Genomic DNA, 26832 nt, shown 5'->3' on the forward strand with positions numbered 1-26832 from the left:
TGGAAAACTATGCTATGCACTGGAACAGAAGAGAACACAAAAGGCATGCATTTCTCTTTCCTTACAGATGACTTGCAGCCTGGATACCTCAAGAGCTCCAGTGCACTCGGAGTGGGTTCCAGAAGTGCTTACTTAGCATGGGCCAAGATCCCACAGGTGCAGCTTGGAGCAAGATTATTGTCAAGGTGACACTCTTTGCACCCACAGGGTAATAAGATCTGAGGAAACTACACTGCATATAAATGAAGGATATGCTTGTAGTACCTCCAACCTTCACATACCTTTAAACAATAAATTCAAAGCATTTAACTAAACTCTCTTTTCCAGGGGAATGGACCTCAGGCAGACCATAAAGAAGCATGGAGTGTTAAGGGCGCGACAGGCCGCGCTTACAACTTGTAGCTTACAATGCTACAGCTGGAATCTTGACCTTTGATTCCTATCTCACAATACGCTTGGGAAGTGGAATAGTTTTGCACCAATTTCTTGCACCTGGTAAACAAGTAGGCAGAGAAGAGTGGTATGTAAAGGATGTAAAACCATGCAAAAGATGACTTATTGAAAAATACAGAAAACACAAAATAAAAATCGTTCCTCATTATTAGGTGAAATGTTGTTGGGGAACAGAATATTTGCACAGTGCTAAACCATCAGCCCTCAGATTACTTACTGACTGCAAAGGGGAAAATAGATGTAAACCATCAGCCCTCAGATTACTTACTGACTGCAAAGGGGAAAATAGATGCTTACAATAGACAGATAGGACTGCCACCACCAAGTCTTCAAACCTGACCACAGTAACTGTAGGACAACCTGATGTGATGCACGGTCGACCACATAATAACATCTTAAAAGTATTCACTTTTTATTGAAATATAGTTGGTATACAACATTCTGTAACCTTCAGGTGTACTACATAGTGATTTTATATTTGCATACATTATGAAATGAACATGATAAGTCCAGTAACCATCTGTTCCCATAAAAAGTTATTACAATATTATGGACCATATTCCTTATGCTGTATACTATATCCCTGTGGCTTATTTATTTTGTAACTGGAGGTTTGTACTTCTTTTTTCTCTTTTTTTTTTTTTTTTTTTTTTTTTTTTTTGCGGTACACGGGCCTCTCACTGCTGTGGCCTCTCCCGTTGCGGAGCACAGGCTCCGGACGCGCAGGCTCAGCGGCCTTGGCTCACGGGCCCAGCCGCTCCGCGGCATGTGGGATCTTCCCGAACCAGGGCACAAACCCGTGTCCCCTGCATCGGCAGGCGGACTCTCAACCACCACGCCACCAGGGGAGCCCCGGTTTGTACTTCTTAATCCTCTTCATCTATATAGAATATATTCCTAGAACAAGTGGGGAAAATTAAATAGGAATGGAACACTCGATATTATCATAAAATTGCTAATTTTCTTAAGTGTAATAATAGTGTTATGGTTATATAGGAGAATGTCTTAGGAGATACATGCTTTAATGTTTAAAGGCAAAGTGTTGTAATGTCTGTAACTTACTTGCAAATAGTGATGCAAAAAAAGGTGGGTGTGTTCATGGCCGTGGGTATGAGTGTATGGATGTGGATGTATGGGTGTGCCTGCCCACCTATGTGGAGAGAGAGAGAAAGCAAATGTAGCAAAACATTAACCATTGTCAAATCTAGGTAGAGGGTATATAGGCGTTCATTGAACTATTCTTATTTTTGTTTATTTAAACATTTTCATAATAATAAAAGCTAGAAACAAAATAAAATTTTAAAAGTCACACTACTCCCAGAAATACTCCTGCTAACATGTTGGTTTAAATCCTTTGAGCCTTTTTTTTTTTACATGCACAGATGACTTTTCCTTTAAACGAAAACAAGAAACAACACAGGATCAAATATACATTGGTACCTGTTCATTTATTCAGTTAAATAAATTAACAAATGTTTATTTAAATATGTCTTCCACAGGCCAGGTACATAAATAAAAAGATAACTTTGAGTTTTCACTGAATGTACCGTAAGAATTCAGTGTGCCTCATTTATTACAGCTATAGTTTGTAAAATTCATTTAAGAGTAAATAGATGAAAATTTGTAAACTTTTAGTAACTGCATTATATCTACGGGCATCCTCATCATGAAACATCATTGCCAAATTTAATAAGATTTTTGTTGGCATTAAAAACTTTTGCTGTTTATTCGTTTAACAAATATTTACTGTCTGTATTGTTCAGTTCCAGGTGCTGTGGGTATATAGGTGTCAAAAACCAACTCTGCCCCTCTGAAGCTCACTCTGACACAGGATCTGAAATGTATTAGTACCCTGATTGAAAGGGCAGGGACTGGGAAGTCCAGAAAATGGGTTCCTAATTTACCCACTAGTGGATTCCACAGGAGCTTCATGGAGGAAGTGACGTTTAAATTGAGATTTGAAGGATGGATAGGAGTTAGATTCATGTATCGCTAAATTGGAACATGGGCTCTGGGGTTACGTAGCTTGATACAGACCTCAGGCAAATTGCTTAACCAGCCACCTCCACTTGAGCTGAGGCACTTCTCTGAGAACTCCCTGTGAACTCTAAGGGCTACAATTGCGAGGAACGAAGAACCCCCAGCACTCCAGAGTCAGGACCAGGTGGGGCGAATCAACAGGGTCTCCCCGACAGCCCCGCCCCGCTGAGCGCAAGCGCCAGCACGCTCAACCCTGATTGGCCCGCTCTCCCAGCTCGCCGGCAACACTGTGTCCAATCGGCGTGGCGCTTGTTGAACGGCGGCGGCGACCGACGTATACAAGGGGCTTGAGCGGCTCGTGGCGAGCGCGGCCGGTTGCGCCATGAACTTAGGGTAAGCTGTGGAGAGAAAGGTGGTAGTCCGTGGAGAGCGGGTGAGGCTGGGTTGGCTCTTGGAGCCCTTCGCGGGGAGCCTTCCAGGCCTGCGGCGCCCCAAGCAGCAGTGCCCGGCTTCCTGAGGTTGAGGGGGCGAGGGGCTGGGTCGGCCTTTACAGCCTCCGCAGACTTCCGTTTTCCAGTTAATAACTCACGAAACTGTCCGTGCCTCCTTTCCGCCTCCTCATTTACTTCAGGAGGGAGAGGGAGGAGAGGCGTGAGAGGAGATAAAAGGTGAGGGCAGGTGGAGAGATAAAGCGTAGCGGCTTCCTGGGGAGAAATCCTGGCCCAGGCCCTGGTGCTTTGCGACCCTGTGTGGGGGTTCTTTGCAGAGTGTGGGAGCGCCCAGAGGAGCTTAGCGGCCTACGTACGTGCTGGGAGCCGAGGCTTCTCGAGGAGTCGTGTATCACCGGTGCCTGGCACCTCATAGGCCCTCATTAAGTAGTGGTTAAGTAAATAAAAAGGACTGTTGCGTGGTTTATCACCACTGGGATGTTTGATATTTCAAGAAGATGAAAAGTCTTCAAACTTACACGTGTGCACCTCGTTTAGCAAATGGTTTCTGTGTTCTAGAATCTAGGGATAAGAAACAAGACAGTCTGCCCCTGAAGGTGTTTGCAACGCGGTAGTGCTGAATAGACGGTTTCATTCAAGGTCTTTCTTTTGCTTAAGTTTCACCGACATAAACATGAACTGTTTGTAACCGTGCTACCGGGAAACCCTTAAAACCCATTCTTTATGGTGTTTTTATCTTAGTAAGTTGAAATCGTTTGAGTAAGTTGAAATTGTTTGATTTCCCCAACCTTAGCATCACCGCAAATTTCGTGTTCCCTTTTATTGGCCCGCGAGATTTAATTTTGTCGCTTGGACGTCATTTTTGTCCCTGTTGATATGTATTGACGTACGTCTATTCTCTCTCTCTCACTAAAACAATAAAATAACTGTGTGTACTGCTGTTTTTGTTTTCAGTGGAATTTTTATTGGGACCTTAACAGACGTACAAGTTTCGTTGGTAGTATCTACTGTTACTTTGTGCTCTTGGCGTTTGACAGGCACAGATAAAGTATAGCGGGCAAAGTTTATTATAGATGTATTGCTGTGATAGTTACAAAAGTGTCACTAAGTGTGAATGTGTATTAGTTGAAATATTCAGAATAGAGTAGAACTCCATGCTCAAGCAGTTAATAACCCTGGTGGCAGTCTTACAGCTTCATTTTCAAATACTGCTCTAACAGGCCATAGAATGTGTTAGTCATGAGACCATTATGAAGCTAATAAATGGTAGCTAGATGTGTTTTGCTCCATTAACATAGGTGAGGAGTTTTGTAACAGCATTATTTTTTCCAGTCTAGAGTTAGAAGAACTAAATGATGTTACGATAACCAGATTAATTTATTCCTTGTCAGTAACCAAATGAAGTTTCAGATTAAAGATGAGAAATTGTTGGAAAGTTTCAGTAATTTTCTCCATGAAGTTTTTGATTTTATGTTGAATTGAAAAGTGTTTTAAATTAAAAGAATGGTTTCAACTATACATCAATTTTTAAAAGAAAAATAAACATCTATAGAAATTTTTTTTAAAAACGTTTTAATATTTACAAGATTCCTTTATAAATTCAGGAGAACAAATTTACTTTCAAGGTTCAACTGAGCATTTCTGTCTATTTAAAATGTTGCTGCTTCTTAAAAATGACAGACAACTTTCTTTTATTTTGCAGAGATGGTTTAAAGCTTGAAACTGAATTATTGGATGGAAAAACCAAGCTAATACTGTCTCCATATGGTATGCTATATTACTAGAAATCGAAAATACTAACTTTTAAATTCCTACGAAAAATGTGTAGCTGTTTAACAGATTTTTTGCTTGTAGTGGAATATTTAAATGACACTTTGAAAAAAAGCTGGTTTCCCTAACTTCCTCAAATTTATTTTTAGCCAAGTAAAGTCACATTACATCATTGCTTACCACTGTCAGTATTTATTCATGGAATTTAATGTTCCAGTATATTTCATTTGTAATGTTTCTTTATTATATTTGTATACAGCACATATGCTTATTGCCTAATGAATAATCTAGGTAAAACTTATGCAGTTATGTTCTGTGCATGTAAAGAATGTATTGTTTGAGAAAATTTATAATAAGACCATAGTTTTAAAGTCATTTTTAGTTTTAAAGCGCAGAGTATGCTTTGGTACTCTTTTCATTCACATTATTTTCTTTTTCTCTGATCTGTTTATAATTTTACCTTGGAAAATAAACAAAAATGAAATATAAATACTTGAACCACACTGTAAAAGAACACTCAGGCAGGACCTAAAGTTAATGCTTTGAGGGTTAATATTTTTACTTAATATCTTCTTAAAATAATGTTAATTAAAATTTTCTTTTGTGACTGCCTTAGTATGTTCTTGGTTGATAGTTTAGTAATTTTTTTTTTCTCTTGTAGAACATAAATCAAAAATTTCTGTAAAGGTAAGCCAAATGACTTTGACCTGACTTCTTTTCAAATGTAAAATGCAGTTTACTTTACAGTGGTTTGAAAATAATTCCTGTCAAACTGTTACACAGGGTTTGGAATGATGATGAAAAGTTATTATATCCTTGCTTTCAGGCTGGTCCTTTTACAGAAATAGATTCATAATTTTTCAGTTTAAAAAGCCTCCTAGAACTCACTTCTCTAGATCAGTTCTGTCCAGTAACACTTTCTGCAGTGATAGAAATGTTCTAAAATCAGTGCTGTCCAATATGATAGTCAGCCACTAGCCATGTGTAGTTATTAAGCACTTGAATGTGGCCAGTGTGACTAAGGAAGTGAATTTTTAATTCACTTGTTTGATTTTTAATTTAATGGCTACTGTACTGGACAGTGCAACTCGTGACATCTTTAAAAATAGTCAAACTTTAAAGCAAAATTTTTTTTTTCATACTCAAATGGCATTTTCCCACACCAAAAAGATGTATTTGATTGACAAAATCTTACATGTATTTAGCTTCCTCCTCTAAGAGGTTACACTGAGTTAAATAATAGTTTTCCTTTTAAATTATTTTTCTTTATCAGGAGCCCACAGAGCCTTTTTCTACAAAATACATTACTGCTTCAAAATTTTGATACCACTACTTTTCTTGTTTCCCATTTCTTTTTCCATTAAGCAGCAGAAATTTCTACTGTCCCCCTCTATAACTTACTGTAGCCCATTTTATTTTGCAGTATCTTAAAGTCTGTCTTTCTGTATCTTGACTAGAGACTGCTTTGGGTGATGCGGCCCTTTTCTCTTCAACTCTGAACCCCTGATGGCTTTGCTGTTTCTTCCTGGTTTAATCAAGGTGGAAAAGTTGCTTGAGAACCCAAGATATCAATTACTTGATAAATGGGTAATGCTGATCAGAGTAATTCCACAAGCTACCTATAAAAATTATTATATGCACACACACACACATACACAGTATATACATACCCTGTGTGTTCCTTTAATCACAGAATATAGATTGTATAGTTTTTTCCTAACCCTGCGCTATTAAAATATTGCAACTAACTGTTCTTATTTGAGTCACATTAACAAATACAGTGCTCCTTTTCATGCTCCTAGATAGAAATCAACTATTACACATAGTTTTTTTTTATCTTCACCTGACCTCAATTCTGTCGCACACGTTCCCTCTTCTGTTGTGTCCTTAATGGGTGTGCTATGGTCACTACACTTGTGAAGATATTTCATTATCTTTTTAACCAACTTAGAACATCTGGAGATCCCCTTTTATGCCTGTAATAAACAAAGTTACTAGTCTTGGACTTTTTGTAGAATCATTACAAAATTCTTTTAGCAGTTTAGGGATTTTTCTATTCTAGGATTCTTCTTTCCAGAGTAACTAATAAGTCTGCTGATATTGATCTTAAATTATTTATTGTCTTAAAGCAGATTATTTGAGTTTATTTCTCTTGCTTTTGGGACTCCAAAATACTGATGCATGGTAACTATGTGAAGTGATGGGTATGTTAATTAGCTTGATTGTGGTGATTATTTCACAATGTATACATATATCAAATCATCAAATTTTACACCTTAAATATATATGATTTTTAATGGTCAATTAAATCTCAGTAAAGCTGGAAAAAAATACTGATGCAACCTAAATCTCCTTTTTATATTGACTTTATTTCAAGGAGCTTCTCTTCCCTTATTTACAGAGGTTCCTGAGATGCTTATTTCTTTCTTTGCTCTTCACAGAAGACAAAAACCAAAAACAGTAGTGCTGTCTTCCTTTTTTTGTTTTAATCAGTTTTTTAGTTACCAAAATCTCACAGTTCTGTAGATACATGTTGAATTCTCTTTTCTGTAAGTTATTCATGAATTCACTCATCATAGTGCTTTTCTTCTACTGGGGTAAGCTAAGTGACTATACTACCTACATTTTTGTTTTTCCTCTTCCTCACAGGTTGAATTACTGTCGTGTACATAGTGTGCTCTTTAAACACTGAACTCTATCTCATCATCATGAAGTTTAACAAACTGTGGTCAGAGTACTTTAATTCTTTCAAAATCTCTCCTGTACTTTTCTTTAATCTGTGGTAGTAAATATGAAGTAAAGATGGTTACCAGTCTAATTTCTTAAGGTTTTATAGAAAGATAAATGAGAGAAATATTAATGATTCAGTGTCATGGGTAATTTATACATTCTGACCTCAAAATTATCTCACAATTAGTTGAAATATAAAACATCTTAAAATTTTCGCAGGTATTTCTATGTGTGAGAGTCAATAGTAACACACTAAAAGATGTATACAATATTAGTGCTAGGTAGCACATTTTATATTTTAAAATGTTAATCTTCTCTGATTCTTTCTGGCGTTGGGATCCTGGCCCCATATAAATTGTGAAGTTGGCCAGCGTTAAATGCGTTGGACGCTGTCTTTATATATTTTTTTAATATTAGGAAAAGTACTGGTACAATCAAAACTAGGTAAGAGAGCAGCATGCTACCTAAAAATGTTTATAATGTGAAGACCTATTTGATGTATTAAAATTCATCTAATCCAGTAAACACTTGGGAGATGATTTGGGCTAGAGATTGCTTTTTCCTATTAATTAAGCTGAACATAATTGAATATTTATTTGGTAGTTCATGGATTTTTTTGCTGCCTCCACTCATTGCTCTTCTCTGGCATTAAGCTACAAATGTATTCAGGATTGAGCTGCATGTATATTGATCTCATGCCAGACATTGCTACCCCCCTTTTTTATTACATAATTTTTAGATGACTTTTTCTGTATGTTACTTCTGATTTAAGTGGAATGTGGCAAAATAGTTCTAGTTAAATTGGAGCTCCAATTAATAGGTTTCTGTTTAACAAGGATTTACTGCAGCTGTAAAACTCCATATGTGTGTACAGCTCCATTCTTGGCTTTATTTGTTCTGTGACTGAGAGAAAAATGGAGTAAAACCTAGTCCATGTTTCCTAGAAGCAGGGGTGTCAGTCAGGTAAATAACTATATAATACAAGTACAATAAAACGTGTGCCATTCTAGGGTTATAAAAAGAAGAAAACTGTGGAAAGCAGGTCTTTGTGGTTAAGGGAGACAGGGAATGCTTCATAAATGAGGTGACACTTTAATTAGAACTTAAAAGGTGAAGGAGATTTTCATAGTGAAAGAAGTAGGGTGGTATATTCTAAACTCAGAGAAAATAGTGGGCAAAAATACCAAGGTACAAAACAATTTGCATTTGGGGGATAGTGTGTATATCAGCGGGGAGTGTAGAACATAAAACTTAGGGAGGGTGGTTACAATCACAAGGAGTTTAAATGTATACACAGAGGGTTTGAACTTATTTGATTTGCATGTAGGGAGCATTAAAGAATTTTTGAAAAGTAGACTAGATATGATTTGTGTTGTAGGAACGGGCTTCAGGCAATTCTGTGAAGGACAGATTATCATAACACGGACACTACTTAAGGGACAATTATATTAGTCCAGGGAGAGTCTTATGAGACCCTGAAGCATGGTGGCTAGCAGAATGGAAAGAAGGGGACAAAATTGTGAGACTTTTAAGATACGTTTAGGGAATACACTACACTTCTTAGCAGTTTGAGTGAGAAACTGATTAGAGAACTGAAATACTCAGCTGTTAATGATCCCAAAAATGTCAGTATGAGTCAAAGAAGGGTAGGATTAGTAATAGCTGTAGTCGTTGGAGACTGGGGTGGAGCTTAGCTCTGTAACCTACGTGTAGTCTGCTGATAATTTGCCTAATCCACACAGTGGTTTTCAAAAACTAGAATGAATTGTGAGTGTCTAAAAAAATGGAACTTTTAAGGTAAAATATGGCATTCTTGGTTCTCTTGAAATACTGGATGATCTAGCAAGTAGACTCAGATTCCTCTTTGGCAATGTAGGCTGCTTCTCAGGGGTGGCTGCCTCCTTTAGACAGAAAAGTGCTCTTCAATTATCCTAGTTCCCACCCAGGCTAATTTACACTACGTATTTAAATTTGCCACCTCTCATTTAGAGTTAGTTATATAAACATAGCCACAGAGATAGGAGGGTAAAAGCGCATTTTAGATTGTGGTATTGGTATTATCAAAAGTCTAAAGCCTGGAATAAAAGGGTATAGGTGAGGTGAAGAGGGTGAGAAAGAGATTTTTACTACTGATAATACAGGTACATTTTGAAAAGAAAGGTAAAATGGGGTTGATTCATTGGTCAAAGTGTGGTTGTGTATTATGTCATTTTTGAAAGACAAGGACATTGGGATATGATAAGCCAGATGAAAGCCATGTGGCATCTACCCCACTCCTTGATAACAAGCATCTTGTCTTACTCATTTTATACCTCCAACGTCTTTCCCATAGTGTTGCTCACCTAAAAAGCAACACTTAGTATTTATTGAATGACTGTTGAATTATTTTATGTTAGATGGGTTTGCAGAAATGTACAGTTGGATAGATTTGAGATAAGCTGTAATCAGTAGTGTGGTAATGAAAACCTGAATTTAGGTGTATTGTCATGTAAAAGGGGAGAAAAAGATATTTGGAAGGAAAGGAAGAAATGACCAGTACTTGCTGGTAAGCTAAAGAAGACCGTGAAGGAGGATAAAGAGTCAAAGATGACTCTATGGTTGCTGGTCTGAAAGACTAGAACAACAGTGCTACAGAAATGAGATATTTTGGAAAGGGGAGCTAATTTGTGGGAGAGAGATAAAGAATCCAGTCTTTAAAATGGTATGGTTGAAGATAGTAATTCAACAAAAATTTACTGAAACCTACCCTGTTCCACTGACTGTTCAGATACTGGGGACACAGCAGTAGACAAAGCAAACAAAAATCTCTGCCCTGGGCTTCCCTGGTGGCACAGTGGTTAAGAATCTGCCTGCTAATGCAGGGGACATGGGTTCGGGCCCTGGTCCAGGGAGATCCCACATGCCGCGGAGCAACTAAGCCTGTGTGCCACGATTACTGAAGCCCGCGCGCCTAGAGCCCGTGCTCCACAACAAGAGAAGCCACGGCAATGAGAAGTCCGCGCACTGCAACAAAGAGTAGCCCCCGCTTGCTGCAACTAGACAAAGCCGCGGGCAGCAATGAAGACCCAATGCAGCTAAAAATAAATAAAATAAATAAATTAAAAAAAAATCTCTTCCCTGTAGTGTTTACGTTAGAAAAAGGCGGGAACTTCCCTGGTAGCGCAGTGATTAAGAATCTGCCTGCCAGTGCAGGGGACACGGGATCCATCCCTGGTCTTGGAAGAGCCCACGTGCTGCGGAGCAACTAAGCCCGTGTGTCACAACTACTGAGCCTGTGCTCTAGAGCCCACGAGCCACAACTACTGAAGCCCGCACGCCTAGAGCCCATGCTCCGCAACGAGAGAAGCCACTGCAATGAGAAGCCCACGCTCCGCAACGAGAGAAGCCACTGCAATGAGAAGCCCACGCACCTCAAAGAAGAGTATCCCCGCTTGCCACAACTAGAGAGAGCTCGTGCACAGCAATGAAGACCCGATGCAGCCAAAAATAATAAATTTTTAAAAAGGTGGAATGGGCAGAAAATAATCAAAATAAATATAGAATATTACAGGACAAAAGTGCTATAGAGAAACATGAGAGAAAGGGAAGGGGCATGGTCATTTCAGGGGCATGGTAGCCTTGGGAAAGTGGGGAGTGCTAGGGAGGTGGGAGTGAAGTTAGAGCAGGAAGCCTGCTATTTTTAATAGGGTGTTCAGAGAAGACCTCACTGAGCCAGTGATGTTGAGCCAAGATTTGAACATGGTGAGTGAATGAGCCATGTGACTACTGCTAAGGCCTATGACTGGAGGTTCTTATTGAAATTGAGATTATTACAGTTATGGGTAGTTACAAGGTCAGTATAAGATATCACTGTGGCAATGAGTAACTGAGGTAGCATGGAAGACAAGAGTATAGGAACAGAGGTCAAGGAAATGAGGCCAGGGTATTGAAAGAACATGAAAGCACCAATAATTAAGACAGGAGTTAGGTTAGAGTGAGGGATGGTGACCCACAAGCTAAGTTATTCAAGGAATAAGGGCTAGTAACCTACCGGTGTATAAATGCCTGTAAAGAAAGATAGTGTGGGTGTTAGAATCATGACATGAGATTCAAAGCTGAAGCAGAATGCACTGTAAACACCTAGAATAAAAGTTGTTATGTAATCTTCGTTATCCTGAAATAAAATAATAATTTCCAGTTGTTAATGAAGCTTTCAAGTGGAGATTTGCGAAGGTTGAGTGTTAGTTTCTTATGGATATATTATCTAACTAGCAAAATGAGAAAAAAAAGTTTCGAAGCCTGACTTATCACTGACTATATAAAGATAATTGTTGATTTTTCGTGGGCTCTTGTAAAGAATAAATTTCTGGTGTTTTAGCAGATGGGAAATAAGACCAAGATTGCAAAATGTCCTTTAAGAAATAAACAAACTGGATACATTCTGAAATCACAAAATACTTGTGTCAGGAGTGAAAAACTTTCGCAAAAGAAGAGAATTGGTTCAGAAACTTCATTGGCAAAAAGTGAAAAAAATAGTATGACTTTTTCACCCACTAAGGATTTATGCAAGCAGTATGCAGATAAAGACCATCTTCATATCCAGAAAGAAATTTCACCTGCAACCCCTAATATACAGAAGACTAGAAACAGCATAAATGCATTTGTAGTAGCTAAACAGAAGCCTTGCAAAAAGCACATCACAGCTGAAAATGTGAAGAGCAGTTTGGCGTGTCTAACACAAGGCCAACTACAACAGATTTTGATGACTGTAAACCAAGGAAATAAATCAGTTTCCCTGACTGAGAATGGAAAGAAGGAGGAAACAAGTAAGATTTTTCTGAAGTTTTAATATTAAGTTTATCAATATATAAGTTTTAGAATTTGAGTTTTATTGGATTTTACATAACTGTGCCTCTTAAATTCTAGTTTAATGTAACAATGTTTTAAAATAAATATTCGTTTAGAAAACATTCTCATAGGCAGAATTACTTTTGTAGTTAAAATATGCCATGTTTTAAGGTTAATGCTCAGAATATTATTCTCATGTACCATGGCCTTAAGAAACCTAGTTTCTGTGGATTCTAGATTTTAGTTCAGAAAGCTATTGTACTAATTTTGGAAGGTAGGAGGCTTTACTTACATGAAAACTAATTATGTAAAATGTTCTAAAAAAATTGCTATTGTATTTCTAATGAAAAATGAGGGAATTTTGCTATGAAGATTTGACATGAGTTGCTGAAAAGGATTATTTTCCTGGCCCCGGCTTTTGCTCTTCCTGACTTTCAATCCTTGCTAAGAATTGGCAGCACTATCTTTTTAACCAGCGTAAAACACTGACTTGGAAGTAGTGGCGTATTATATGCCTTCTATTTTAGTAGTCAGGGTATTGTATTATGTTTTTAAAAGCCTTCTAGTTTTAGCTTTGAGCTAAGAAATTGTGACTATGAATAGAAATATTATTAAAATTTTGTTAAGCAACCGTGAAATAAATAAAAATAAAATTAACAGTCACCAGGAAGAGGCCCCACAACTGGTCTGGGAACTAGGTAGCTCCTTAGCACTCCCAAGGGGCTCAAAATGGAGTCATTTGCCTTCTCTTGGTATAGATTATTCTTTGTAAAGTCAGGGAGCTAACTTTTATCTTTAAGGCTAGAATTCTAGTTCAAAGAACAAAAAATAAAAACTTACTAGGCGTAATGAGAGATGATATCAACAAAGTTAAAAGCAGAATTTGCCTAATCATATAATGACCCGCATATTAGATATGCTTTCTCTCCATTGGGAGAACTATCACATTGAGGGATTTTTGAGCCAAGCATATGAGCCCTGTGTAAAACATTTGGAATAGATACAGCTGGGATATAGAGACAGTGGTCCATGGAAAAGATCATCACTGATTGCTTTCCCAGCTAAATGAGAAAAATAAGGGCAAGGTAATGAGTTTTTTATAAAGCTGTTTGCATTTATTCTCCTTTAAGTTGTGATTTGTATTATCATTTATATTATTTGTAAAAGTGTTGTTGGCAAGAGTAAATGGAGGTTTTTTTGGTTGTTGCTTGTTTTCTTATTTGAAACAAAAGTTTGTATGGCTGTGGCCATACCTCTGGGCCATTTAACTTCTGAGGCTCAGTTTCCTCTTTTGACAAAAAGGGAATCGTAATACGCACTGCAAGGACTGCTGTGAGAGGTGATTAATTAGATGATGTGTAAAGCCGTGTTTTTTAAAACTGCGTAACTGTATCAAGATAAGGTATTATAATAGATGTAATTTTAGTATTAATTTTAAAACATGTATTTTACCTTCTAGGTCAGTATAGTCTAAATTTAAACAATATTCCTGATCAGCCAAAGGATGAGAACATCGTGGGACTTCCGCAGAAAACTGAGGCCATTTCATCTGTTCAGGATGAAAAAAAGTCTGTTTTAAATGAAAATCAGGTGACATCTAATCAGTATGAGCAGAAAATTGCCACGTATGTAACTCACATCTATTGTTGTGGGGTCATCTTGGGAATATGGTTTTACTTTTCCTTGACTTGTATGTGAAATATTTACTCTGAAGACTAGAGCTATTTAAAAGTTTATTACTTAATATTTATGGAGTAAGTTGTATAGAAACATATGATAAGGTTTCTGTTATTTTTTGTGTCTTGTCTTAGAGAGAATATATGGAAACCAGCTGACATATTCAGTACTCTGGGAGAAAGAGAACGTGATAGAGGTTTGTTGGAAGCAAAAAAAGCCCAGTGGAGGAAAGAGCTTGGTAGGTAATTATTGCACATTTTATTATAGTTTTGTTGGCTTAAGGAATGTATATTGAGGATGAAGTACATCTTGCAGTATGATATTATCAAAAACCTTGTTTTATAACATTCACCATCTAGAGTAGTTTTCTGCAAGTGGCATAAGAAACTTTGTGATTTCACATTCCCTTATGTTATACCTTTTTGTTTTCTGCTCTGTGGTGTGCACCAAAAGCCACAGATGAACATTAGTATCATCAGTACCCTTCTGGAGCTCAAAGATTCCTAAACATTTCTCATTTCCTGAGAATCCATTTTAATATTTTTCCATTACAGAAATTCTATGGGTTAAAGATGGTTTTATTTAAAAATAATTCATTTTAAAAATTAAAACATTCTAATCAAGAATCATCAATATGATATCAATCAGTATATCCCATACAAAAATAAGCTTATTTCTTTTCTTCAGTCTGTAGACATCATAACAGAAAAAGTTATAATTTCTGTTAAGTAGGGTCTTAAGGTAAGTAAGATAATAACTAAGAAACTCCTGTTACTTCTTGGACTAGACTTAGGGTCCAGGTATCAGAGTTTGGAAAATACATGAGGTAATAGTTGTACTTGGGAATAGTTGTACTAAAAGCATGAAGATGGGATTCACTGTCCACTGAACTGGAAAGTCCTACCAGTTAGTCACAACCCTTCCAGGACAGGTGATCTAGAAAAAGATAAGCGAAGAAATAGGGAATGAATTGATGTTGGAAGTCAAAGTAATAGAATAATAAAGAAATTAAATGTATGGTAGCAGTATCAGAAGGTTTGGAGATCTGATGTGTTTTATATCATAATTGCAGCTTTAAATGTTTGTTCAGTACAAATTTGGACACATGATTTTTTGTACCTTTTCAGCAGTTACAAATAATAATGGCTGACATTTATTAAATATTTACTTTGTGTGAGGCCCTATACTGAAAATAGACATCATCATTGCTCTGATTTCACAGAGTAAAAAATGGGGTTTAGAGGGATGAACATCATTCTGCCTTCAGTCACACAGCCGGGAAGTGGTTGAACCTGAATTTGACCCCAGGGTTCTCTGACTCCAGAGTTCTAGCTTTTAAGCCTTTTAGTAATAATTAAATGAACATTACTGTAGAGTAGAACCTCACAGTAATTAGCATAATATAAAATATGTTCTGAAAAAATTGCTCCTTATTTATAATTGTAGTAAAACAAACATTTTTACATCCATTTATGCCATACTTAAATTTGGTTCTGATTAAACATTTTCTTTTATTCCATATCCTTAAAATTCTTCTCTGTCTTGTGAGTTAATCTCCTTCCTAAAAAACAGTTTTGATCTGTGTTGGAATCTGCACTCTTTAAGAAGGTCATGATTTGTTTACGTCATTTTTTTTTTTACAGTTTTTGTATATTTTTTTAAAAAGGACATTATTTACAGATGAACAGGTTGCTTTAAAGAAGAAAGAAAAAGACGCGTCTGAAAAATGGAATAATCCATGGAAAAAATCTGAAAGTGATAAAATAGTATGGGAAAAACTTCAAATTCTCGATCAGGCTAAGGTAAAAGTGTCAAAATCAGGCACTTATGGAATATAAAATACCTTAACTGCACTTTTTTAATGCTAAGCCTTGTTTATATCATACAGCTTTTTTTTTTTTTTTAATTTATTTATTTATGGTTGCGTTGGGTCTTTGTTGCTGCACGCGGGCTTTTCTCTAGTTGTGGTGAGCGGGGCCTACTCTTCGTTGCGGTGCACGGACATCTCATTGCAATGGCTTCTCTTGTTGCGGAGCATGGGTTCTAGGCGCACGAGCTTCAGTAGTTGTGGCTCACAGGCTCTAGAGCGCAGGCTTCGTAGTTGTGGTGCACGGGCTTAGTTGCTGCACGGCATGTGGGACCTTTCCCGACCAAGGCTCGAACCCGTGTCTCCTGCATTGGCAGGCAGATTCTTAACCACTGTGCCACCAGGGAAGTCCCTCATAAAGCTTATTTTTGAAGCTTATTCATTGTTTTAAAACTCACTTTTCATATGGTATTTTAAAACAACGTTATTTTGAATTAAATTATGACCTCAGCTACTCTGTTTGCATTCTGTAAATAGTCTTACTATGTTAGTAGGTGAGTGTAAAGGCCCCTGGCACCTCCTTTAGGCTCCTATAAAAGAGCTCCACGATGTTGTAGATGACCACAAAACTCTACCACTGACCATGTGGTATTCACTACAAGGTTATCAAATCAAACATAAGTGATTGCTTATCAAACATAAGTATATACCATGTGTCCCTTGGGTAGTGCTTTGGGGACCTTTAAATTTTGCATGTATTTAATACTAGACAAAAAAGTACCCTTGTTTATCGTTTTGTTGTTAGACTTCTGCTAGCTATTCTAGCATTCTGTCACAGTCTCCCAGTCAGGTAATGGTGATCCAGGCTGACAGGCATTCACTGCCTAGAGCTAGTCAGATTTTAGAGGTAAGTTCTAAATGTCATTACTTTGAATATATAAGCTCTTTAGTACATGATGACTATATAACTTATTTTCCTTGAAGAAGTGAGTCTAAATACTCTTTTAAATCACCAGTTAATTTTTATTGAGTGCAGTATGCTCCTTAAATTTTTTTTTAATTTATTTATTTTAATTTTGGCTGCGATGGGTCTTCATTGCTGTGCGCGGGCTTTCTCTAGTTGCAGTGAGCGGGGGCTACTCTTCGTTGCGGTGCTTGGGCTTCTCGTTGTGGTGGCTTCTCACGTTGCAGAGCACGGGCTGTAGGCACGTGGGCTTCAGTAGTTGTGGTGCATGGGCTCAGTAGTTGTGGCTTGCGGGCTCTGGAGCACAGGCTCAGTAGTTGTGGTGCACGGGCTTAGTTGCTCTGCGGCATGTGGGATCTTCCTGGACCAGGGTTCAAACCCGTGTCCCCGGGTTCAAACCCGTGTCCCCTGCATTGGCAGGCGGATCCCTTTTTTTTTTTTAACATCTTTATTGGAGTACAATTGCTTTACATTATTGTGTTAGTTTCTGCTGTATAACAGAGTGAGTCAGCTATATGTATACACATATCCCCATATCCCCTCCCTCTTGCGTCTCCCTCCTACCCTCCCTATCCCACCCCTCTAGGTGGTCACAAAGCACCGAGCTGATCTCCCTGTGCTATGCGGCTGCTTCCCACTACCTATCTATTTTACATTTGGTAGTGTATATATGTCAATGCTACTTTCTCACTTCGTCCCAGCATCCCCTTCCCCTTCCCCATGTCCTCAAGTCCATCCTCTACATCTGCATCTTTATTCCTGTCCTGCCCCTAGGTTCTTCAGAACGATTTTTTCTTTTTTTTTTTGTTTTTTAGATTCCATATACATGTGTTAGCATACGGTATTTGTTTTTCTCTTTCTGACTTGCTTCACTCTGTATGACAGACTCTAGGTCCATCCACCTCACTACAAATAACTCAATTTCATTTCTTTTTATGGCTGAGTAATATTCCATTGTATGTATGTGTCACATCTTCTTTATCCATTCATCTGTCGATGGACACTTAGGTTGCTTCCATGTCCTGGCTATTGTAAATACTGGACAGGCAGATTCTTAACCACTGTGCCACCGGGGAAGCCCTGCTCCTTAAATTTTAAAAAAGTTATTAACTATTTCTTTTTTTCCTTCCTAATGAACATTTACATTTTAACAAATGTATTCTGAAAATAAGGCAGTAACCTAAAGGTATGATTCTGGTGGTAGACATTTTCAGTACTGGTAGAGTTCTTATAGAACCCCGCCAGTTAGATTGTTTGCATGGCAGCTTGTTCTGCTCCATATAGGACTGACTAGCTTACATCAGTTTATAGTCTGTTGATAATTTTACGTTAACAAAAGGAATGAAATATGAATTACGTTTTTCTGTGTTCCCAAAAGCACTTTGACCAAATGTTAAAAGGCAATAAATTAGTCTTTCTGGAAGTTATTTTGGAAAACTCTATAGTTCTGGATGATAATTCTAAGTTTTTAAAGTTTAGAAATTGATGCATGCACATACTACTAAAAACTGCAAATAAAACTACTCATGACGTCATTGAGAATCAGTTGTAAGCTTATTTACTTTTCAACATGAGGATTAAAAAAACTTTAATGCTAAAAATATTAGGTATTTCTGTTACCGAAATGTCAGTTGAAGTGTTAGCATGTCATTTATTATTGCTTATTTTGCATGGCTTTTTAGGTCATTTATTATCTGGGAGTAATCCATACTATGATTGTTAATGAGATAAAGAATTAACCATTTAAGATGACTTTTAGTTTTTTTGCTTTTTTTTTTGAATGCTAGCATGTGTCATTTTTTTTTAATAATCTAGAAAACCAGTAAAGTTATTTATATTTTAGAGTCAGAGATAGGGGTTGGGGATGGGAGAAAGACTAGAAAGGAAATCATATACTAAATCCAGGGTTGGACAACCAAGGATTAGAGTATGATTACCTATGCATATTTTTACTGTTTAAATGTAGTTTTTATGTATTTATGTGTGAATGCTGTAAGATAATGGAGAGGTGCTACTGGGGGGACATGAACTGCAACAAAAAAATCCCCCTTTAAATACCTGAAAGCAGTTGGTTTCATAAATCCCAGCCATAGCCACAACCATTTATATTATTTGAATATTAAGTTAACCTCTTAATGTAATTGAGAGGAGGAGAAATTTAGTTGCAAGCAGAATCATCAAGGCCAATTTTGTTAAAACATGAGATAATGCGGGGCTTCCCTGGTGGCGCAGTGGTTGAGAGTCCACCTGCCGATGCAGGGGACACGGGTTCGTGCCCCGGTCCGGGAAGATCCCACACGCCGCGGAACGGCTAGGCCTGTGAGCCATGGCCGCCGAGCCTGCGCGTCCGGAGCCTGTGGTCCGCAACGGGAGAGGCCACAACAGTGAGAGGCCTGCGTACCGCAAAAAATAAAAATTAAAAAAACATGAGGTAATGCATATTAAGTGCATAAGACAGTGGCTGACATATAACAAGTGTTTAATGAAAGTTTGCTCTAGTTATAATTTACAAAGCACAGGTCCATTCTGAACCCTGAGGCTGCTAAGAGTCAATCCTCTCACCATCTTCCTTTCCTCTCTCCTCTTCTTGATTCTCAGTCTTACTCCTCCTCCCCCAGTTGAATGGTCCTGTATTCTCTTTCCTGTATTGTTCAGCCCAAACGTTTTTTTACACTGTGCAGCTTAACATTTCTTTTTGTGTTTCTAAGAAATTTACTTATAGCCTCAGCCTTTGTGAGAATACGTCACCTCCATGAAACCTTGGCTTTCCCTAATGACTACCCCTTCCTGGGAAGCCTCTTAAGTGAAGGGAGTATATTCTAGCATACTAACATGGGATAGAAAGTGAGGTTATCTTTCTGCTAGCTTCTTACTGCTACCACCAGACCATAGTTCTGCAGTTAGCCAACAAAAAATTCCTCTTAATTTTCGGTGGTAAAAATTTGGTGGTAAAATATACATAACATCAAATTTACCCTTTTGTGGTGGTAAAATATACATAACATAAAATTTACCATTTTAATCATTTTTAAGTGTACAGTTAAGCGGCATTAAGTGCATTCACACTGTGTTGCAACCATCACCACTATCCATCTCCAGAATTTTTTAATCATTCCAAACTGAAACTATACCCATTAAATAGTAACTCCCCATTTCTCCCTCCCCTTAGCCCCTGGCAACCACCATTCTACTTTCTGTCTCTATGAATTTGATTATTCTCAGTATGTTTAAGTGGACTAACACAATATTTGTCCTTTTGTGTCTGACAGATTTCACTTAATGTTTAGAGGGTTCATCCATGTTGTAAACATGTATCAGAATTCCATTCCTTTTTAAGGGTGAAAATATTCCATTTTATGTATGATACTACATTTTGTTTATCCATTCATCCAAATGTTGATGGACATTTGAGTTGTTACCACCTTTTGGCTATTGGGAATAATGCTGTTATGAACCTTGATGTACAGATAATCTCTCCAAGTCTGTATTTGCAAGTCTTCTGGGTATATACCTATAAGTGAAATTGCTGGATCATATGGTAATTTTATGTTTTATCTTTTTATGTTAAATTTTTACCAGTTTTAATTTGATAATTTTATTTTTAATTGTTATACCGTTTCCACAGCTCCTGCACCATTGTGCATTCCCATCAGCAGTGCACAAGGGTTCTGATTACATCTTCACTAACACTTGTTTTTTTCTTTTTTTCTTTTGGTTGATAGCCATCCTAATGGATGTGGAGTGGCGTCTCGTAGTTCTGATTTACACTTCCCTAATGATTCTTGATGTTGAGCATTTTTTCATGTGCTTATTGGCCATCTGTATATCTTCTTTGGAGAGATGTCTATAAGTCCTTTGTGCATTTTTTTTTAACATCTTTATTGGAGTATAATTGCTTTACAGTGGTGTGTTAGTTTCTGCTTTATAACAAAGTGAATCAACTGTACATATACATACACCCTCATATCTCCTCCCTCTTGCGTCTCCCTCCCACCCTCCCTATTCCACCCCTCTAGGTGGTCCCAAAACACTGAGCTGATCTCCCTGTGCTATGCAACTGATTCCTGCTAGCTATCTATTTTACATTTGGTAGTATATATAAGTCCATGCCACTCTCTCACTTCATCCCAGCTTACCCTTCCCCCTCCCTGTGTCCTCAAGTCCATTCTCTACATCTGTGTCTTTATTCCTGTTCTGCCCCTAGGTTCTTCAGAACCTTTTTTTTTTTTTTTAAGATTCCACATATATATGTTAGTTATACGGTATTTATTTTTCTCTTTCTGACTTTTTCACTCTGTATGACAGACTCTAGGTCCATCCACCTCACTACAAATAACTCAATTTCATTTCTTTTTATGGCTGAGTAATATTTCATTGTATGTATGTGCCACATCTTCTTTATCCATTCATCTGTTGATGGATATTTAGGTTGCTTCCATGTCCTGGCTATTGTAAATAGAGCTGCAGTGAACATTGTGGTACATGACTCTTTTTGAATTATGGTTTTCTCAGGGTATATGCCCAGTAGTGGGATTGCTGGGTCATATGGTAGTTCTATTTGTAGTTTTTTTTGTTTTTGTTTTTTTTTTGCGGTACGTGGGCCTCTCACTGTTGTGGCCTCTCCTGTTGCGGACCACAGGCTCCGGACGTGCAGGCTCAGCGGCCATGGCTCACGGACCCAGCCGCTCTGCGGCATGTGGGATCTTCCCGGACCGGGGCACGAACCCACGTCCCCTGCATCGGCAGGCGGACTCTCAACCACTGTGCCACCAGGGAAGCCCTATTTGTAGTTTTTTAAGGAACCTCCATACTGTTCTCCACAGTGGCTGTATCAATTTACATTCCCACCAGCAGTGCAAGAGGGTTCCCTTTTCTCCACACCCTCTGCAGCATTTATTGTGTGTAGGTTTTTTGATGATGGCCATTCTGACTGGTGTGAGGTGATACCTCATTGTAGTTTTGATTTGCATTTCTCTAATGATTTGGGATGCTGAGCATCCTTTCATGTGTTTGTTGTCAATCTGTATATCTCCTTTGGAGAAATGTCTATTTAGGTCTTCTGTCCATTTTTGGATTGGGTTGTTTGTTTTTTTGATATTGAGCTGCATGAGCTGCTTGTGAATTTTGGAGATTAATACTTTGTCAGTTGCTTCATTTGCAAATACTTTCTCCCATTTTGAAGGTTGTCTTTTCGTCTTGTTTATGTTTTCCTTTGCTGTGCAAAAGCTTTTTAAGTTTCATTAGGTCCCATTTGTCTATTTTTCTTTTTATTTCCATTTCTCTAGGTGGTGGGTCAAAAAGGATCTTGCTGTGATTTATGTCATAGAGTGTTCTGCCTATGTTTTCCTCTAAGAGTTTGATAGTCTCTGGCCTTACATTTAGGTCTTTAATCCATTTTGAGTTTATTTTTGTGTATGATGTTAGGGAGTGTTCTAATTTCATACTTTTACATGTACCTGTCCAGTTTTCCCAGCACCACTCATTAAGGAGACTGTCTTTTATCCATTGTATATTCTTGCTTCCTTTATCAAAAATAAGGTGACCATATGTGTGTGGGTTTATCTCTGGACTTTCTATCCTGTTGTTCCATTTATCTGTATTTCTGTTTTTGTGCCAGTACAATACTGTTTTGATTACTGTAGCTTTGTAGTATAGTCTGAAGTCAGGGTGCCTGATTCCTCCAGCTCCGTTTTTCTTTATCAAGATTGCTTTGACTATTTGGGTTCTTTTGTGTTTCCATACAAATTGAGAAATTTTTTGTTCTAATTCTGTGAAAAATGTCAGTGGTAGTTTGGTAGGGATTGCATGGAATCTGTAGATTGCTTTGAGTAGTACAGTCATTTTCACAATGTTGATTCTTCCAATCCAAGAACATGGTATATCTCTCCATCTGTTTGTATCATCTTTAATTTCTTTAATCAGTGTCTTATAGTTTTCTGCATATAGATCTTTTGTCTCCTTAGGTAGGTTTATTCCTCGGTATTTTATTCTTTTTGTTGCAATGGTAAATGGGGGTGTTTCCTTAATTTCTCTTTCAGATTTTCACCATTAGTGTATAGGAATGCAAGAGATTTCTGTGCATTAATTTTGTATCCTGAAACTGTACCAAATTCATTGATTAGCTCTAGTAGTTTTCTGGTAGCATCTTTAGGATTCTCTATGTATAGTATCATGTCATTGGCAAACAGTGACAACTTTACTTCCTCTTTTCCGATTTGGATTCCTTTAATTTCTTTTTCTTCTCTGATTGCTGTGGTTAAAACTTCCAAAACTATTTGAATAACAGTGGTGCAAGTGGACAACCTTGTCTTATTCCTGATCTTAGAGGAAATGGTTTCAGTTTTTCACCATTGAGGATGATGTTGGCTGTGGGTTTGTCATATATGGCCTTTATTATGTTAAGGTAAGTTCCCTGTATGCCTACTTTCTGAAGGGTTTTTATCATATACGGGTGTTGAATTTTGTCGAAAGCTTTTTCTGCCTCTATTGAGGTGATCATATGGTTTTTCTCCTTCAGTTTGTTAATATGGTGCATCACATGGACTGATTTACATGTATTGAAGAATCCTTGCATTCCTGGGATAAAAATATGGAATGCTTCACGAATTTGCGTGTCATCCTATGTAGGGACCAAGCTCATCTTCTCTGTATCGTTCCAATTTTAGTATATGTGCTGCCGAAGCAAGCACCTTTGTCCATTTTTGAATTGGATTTTCTTTTTTGTTGAGTAGTAGGAGTTCTTTACATATTCTGGTTATTAACTCCTTATCAGGTATATAATTTACAGGTATTTCCTTCATGAGTTGACTTTTCACTCACTTCATAGTGTCCTTTCTTGTACAAAAGTTTTTAATTTTGATGAAGTCCATTTTACCTATTCTTTGTTTTTGTTGCCTGTGCTGTTGGTGTCATATCTAAGAAATCATTGCCAAATCTAACGTTGTGGAGCTTCCCCCTATGTTTTCTTCTAAAGGAGTTTTATAGTTTAGATCTTTGATCCATTTTGAGTTAATTTTTATATATGGTGTAAGGTAACGGTCCAGCTTCATTCTTTTGCATGTGGATATCCAGTTTTCCCGGCGCCAGACTCTTCTTTCCCCATCAAATCATCTTGGCACTCTTGTCGAAAATCATTTGACTGTATATGAAAGGGTTTATTTCTGGGCTCTCCATTCAGTTCATTTGTTCTGTATGTCTGTCTTTATGCCACTGTTTCACTGTTTTGATTACCATACCGGGGGCAGAGGTCGGTGGGACGTTGCACCAGCCTGAGGCGCGCCGTGCGTTCTCCCGCGGAAGTTGTCCCTGGATCCCGGGACCCTGGCCGTGGTGGGCTGCACAGGCTTCCGGGAGGGGAGGTGTGGATAGTGAGCTGTGCTCGCACACAGGCTTCTTGGTGGCGGCAGCAGCAGCCTTAGCGTCTCATGCCCGTCTCTGGGGTTCGTGCTGTTAGCCGTGGCTCGCGCCCGTCTCTGGAGCTCCTTTAAGTAGGGCTCTTAATCCCCTCTCCTCAAGCACCAGGAAACAAAGAGGGAAGAAGAAGTCTCTTGCCTCTTTGGCGGGTCTAGACTTTTCCCCGGGCTCCCTCCCGGCAAGCCGTGGTGCACTAACCCCTTCAGGCTGTGTTCACGCCGCCAACCCCAGTCCTCTCCCTGGGATCCGACCGAAGCCCGAGCCTCACCTCCCAGCCCCAATCTGCCCCGGCGGGTGAGCAGACAAGCCTCTCGGGCTGGTGAGTGCCGGTCGGCACCAATCCTCTGTGCGGGAATCTCTCCGCTTTGCCCTCCACACCCCTGTTGCTGTGCTCTCCTCCGCGGCTCCGAAGCTTCCCCCCTCCACCACCCGCAGTCTCCCTGCGAAGGGGCTTCCTAGTGTGTGGAAACCTTTCCTCCTTCACAGCTCCCTCCCACTGGTGCAGGTCCCATCCCTATTCTTCTGTCTCTGTTTATTCTTTTTTCTTTTGCCCTACCCAGGTACGTGGGGAGTTTCTTGCCTTTTGGGAGGTCTGAGGTCTTCTGCCAGCGTTCAGTGGGTGTTCTGTAGGAGTTGTTCCACGTGTAGATGTATTTCTGATGTATCTGTGGGGAGGAAGGTGATCTCCGCGTCTTACTCTTCCACCATCTTCCCCCTCTCTGTAGTAAGGTTTGAAATCGAAAGTGGTTAAGTCCTCCAATTTTCTTTTTCAATATTATTTCACCTATTCAGGGTTCCTTGAGATTCCATATGAATTTTAGGATGCATTTTTCCATTTCTGCAAAAAACATCAAGATTTTCAGAGGGTTTGCTTTGAATCTGTAGCTTGCTTTAGGTAATCCTGACAATACGAAGTCTTCCTATTCATGAAGGTAGGGTCTTTCCATTTATTGATATTTGTGTCTTTAATTTCTATCAGCAATGTTTTGTAGTTTTCAGTGTACATGTCTTTGGCCTACTTATTCCTAAGTATTTTATTCTTAGTATTTGGTGCTATTGTACATGGAATAGTTTTCTTAATTTTATTTTCCCAGATTGTTCATTGTTAGTGTATAGAGATGCAACTGATTTTTTTCTCCTGGTTTTGTATCCTGCAACTTCGCTGAATTTGTTTTATTCTAACAGTTGTGTGTGTGTGTGTGTGTGTGTGTATAGACTCTTGAAGGTGGTGGTTATTGTGCAGCATATGAGTTTGATGTGGATCCTTTTGGTATTATATTTTCTTAATGAGTAGATACACAAACACCAGTCTGCATTAATGCCCAAGATATTCATATATAATAATCATCACTATATTACGTATATTTTATCTTTTCCATTGTTTGGCATTTCAACTTTCTGACTTTTAAAAATATTACGTATTATTTCTGACACACAGAAGGATATGTTGACCTTAAAAAACAAAAGAGCAAGTTATTTTACCAGCAACATGAGTTTATTTGGGAATAGTAGACAGTTGTAATTCAGGACAAGCAAACTGTGACAAACCTTAGGCAAGTTTGGAGAACAGGAGAGGAACTTGATTTTGTAGAGGAAAGGAGGAAATTGGGGAGGGCTGTGGTAGCTGCAGGTGGTGGGAAGCTTGTTGCTAGTGAGAAGGAAATCTTGGTGGGGTCTGTAAGCTGTGGTGAGTCATATATGGGTGAGAGCTCCACCTTCAGGGCTTTCTGACTCCATTTTAAATGAGGTTTCCTTTATTTTTCACAGGTATAAAGGATAATCCATAAAACATTTCTATCCATGTTATGTACCAAAAAGAGCTCATTATAGCATGGTTCAGAGTTCAACAAGAATTTCTCTAGATTTATAGCACTTACAGGACAGAATTTTTTTTAATAGTCGGTCACAACCCAGTAGAATAAAAATTGAATGCCTAGAACCTTTATATTCCATTTGTTGTCAAGTTACTTTAGAATTCTGAGAAGAGTGTTTGTGAATTATGAAGCCCTTTCCACAACAGAAATGGGTTGTGACTAAGTTATAAACTAATACCAGTCCACTGATGGCCTAATTTCAGAAGAAAGAAATACAATAGCTTGACTAAAATGAATCAGTCCTAGCTAAAGTTTCCCTTTGCCTCTCTATACTGGCATTCTTGGAATCAGAGGAATCCTATCTCAGTCCTCCAAAATTAAACTTTATGGAAGGAAATCCTCTTCCTTATTCAAAACTGGTGGGGGGGATCCCCTGGCGGTCCAGTGGTTAGGACTCCGTGCTTCCACTGCACAGGTTTGATCCTTGGTCAGGGAACTAAGATCCCACATGCTGCATGGCGGGGCCAAAAAAAGAAAAGGAAAAAAAGCAAACAACTGAGTGGGTCTCTTTGCCTTATCAGAAAGATTTAATAATTAAATAAAATAAGGAAATTGATTTGTTTGAGGGCCTGTTAGGATCCAAGAAGTGTACTAAGTACTTCATATACCTGTGAATCCCCTTTTAGATTAAGGCAGAACTTACTAACAACTAAACAGGTGGAGGAGAACACTGAGAGTAAGTTGTGTACGCCAATTACCCATAACACTAAACCTAGATAAATCTCTCTTAAGTTAGGAAAAGAACAAAATAAACCTAAATTAGAAGAAATAGATCATGAAAATAAGGAATTTTCCCACCAGCTGTTGGTGGGAATGTAAATTAGTATAGCCATTATGGAAAACAGGATGGAGTTTCCTCCAAAAATTAAAAACAAAACTACCATACAA

At 38.3% G+C, this 26832-nt stretch overlaps 1 protein-coding gene across 6 annotated transcripts in view; it reads left to right on the forward strand.

Annotated features, from left to right (window-relative positions):
* Window positions 1-2739: 2739 nt before the first annotated feature.
* The window catches only part of CCDC66 (coiled-coil domain containing 66), a 54318-nt gene continuing 30225 nt past the window's right edge, over window positions 2740-26832 (forward strand). For 3 of the 6 annotated variants that reach the window (XM_079935587.1, XM_079935584.1, XM_079935586.1), the window contains exons 1-7: window positions 2740-2826; window positions 4585-4649; window positions 5314-5339; window positions 11740-12187; window positions 13669-13834; window positions 14021-14124; window positions 15567-15688. In XM_079935587.1, the coding sequence (XP_079791713.1) occupies window positions 2816-2826; window positions 4585-4649; window positions 5314-5339; window positions 11740-12187; window positions 13669-13834; window positions 14021-14124; window positions 15567-15688 (942 nt within the window). In that variant the 5' untranslated portion in view covers window positions 2740-2815. Of the gene's footprint in view, window positions 2827-4584; window positions 4650-5313; window positions 5340-11739; window positions 12188-13668; window positions 13835-14020; window positions 14125-15529; window positions 15689-16498; window positions 16601-26832 lie in introns of those variants that run through there. The other 3 variants (XM_079935589.1, XM_079935585.1, XM_079935588.1) reach the window with 3 other exon arrangements.

Source organism: Stenella coeruleoalba, assembly GCF_951394435.1.
Source record: "Stenella coeruleoalba genome assembly, chromosome: 10".
Lineage (NCBI taxonomy): Eukaryota > Metazoa > Chordata > Mammalia > Artiodactyla > Delphinidae > Stenella > Stenella coeruleoalba.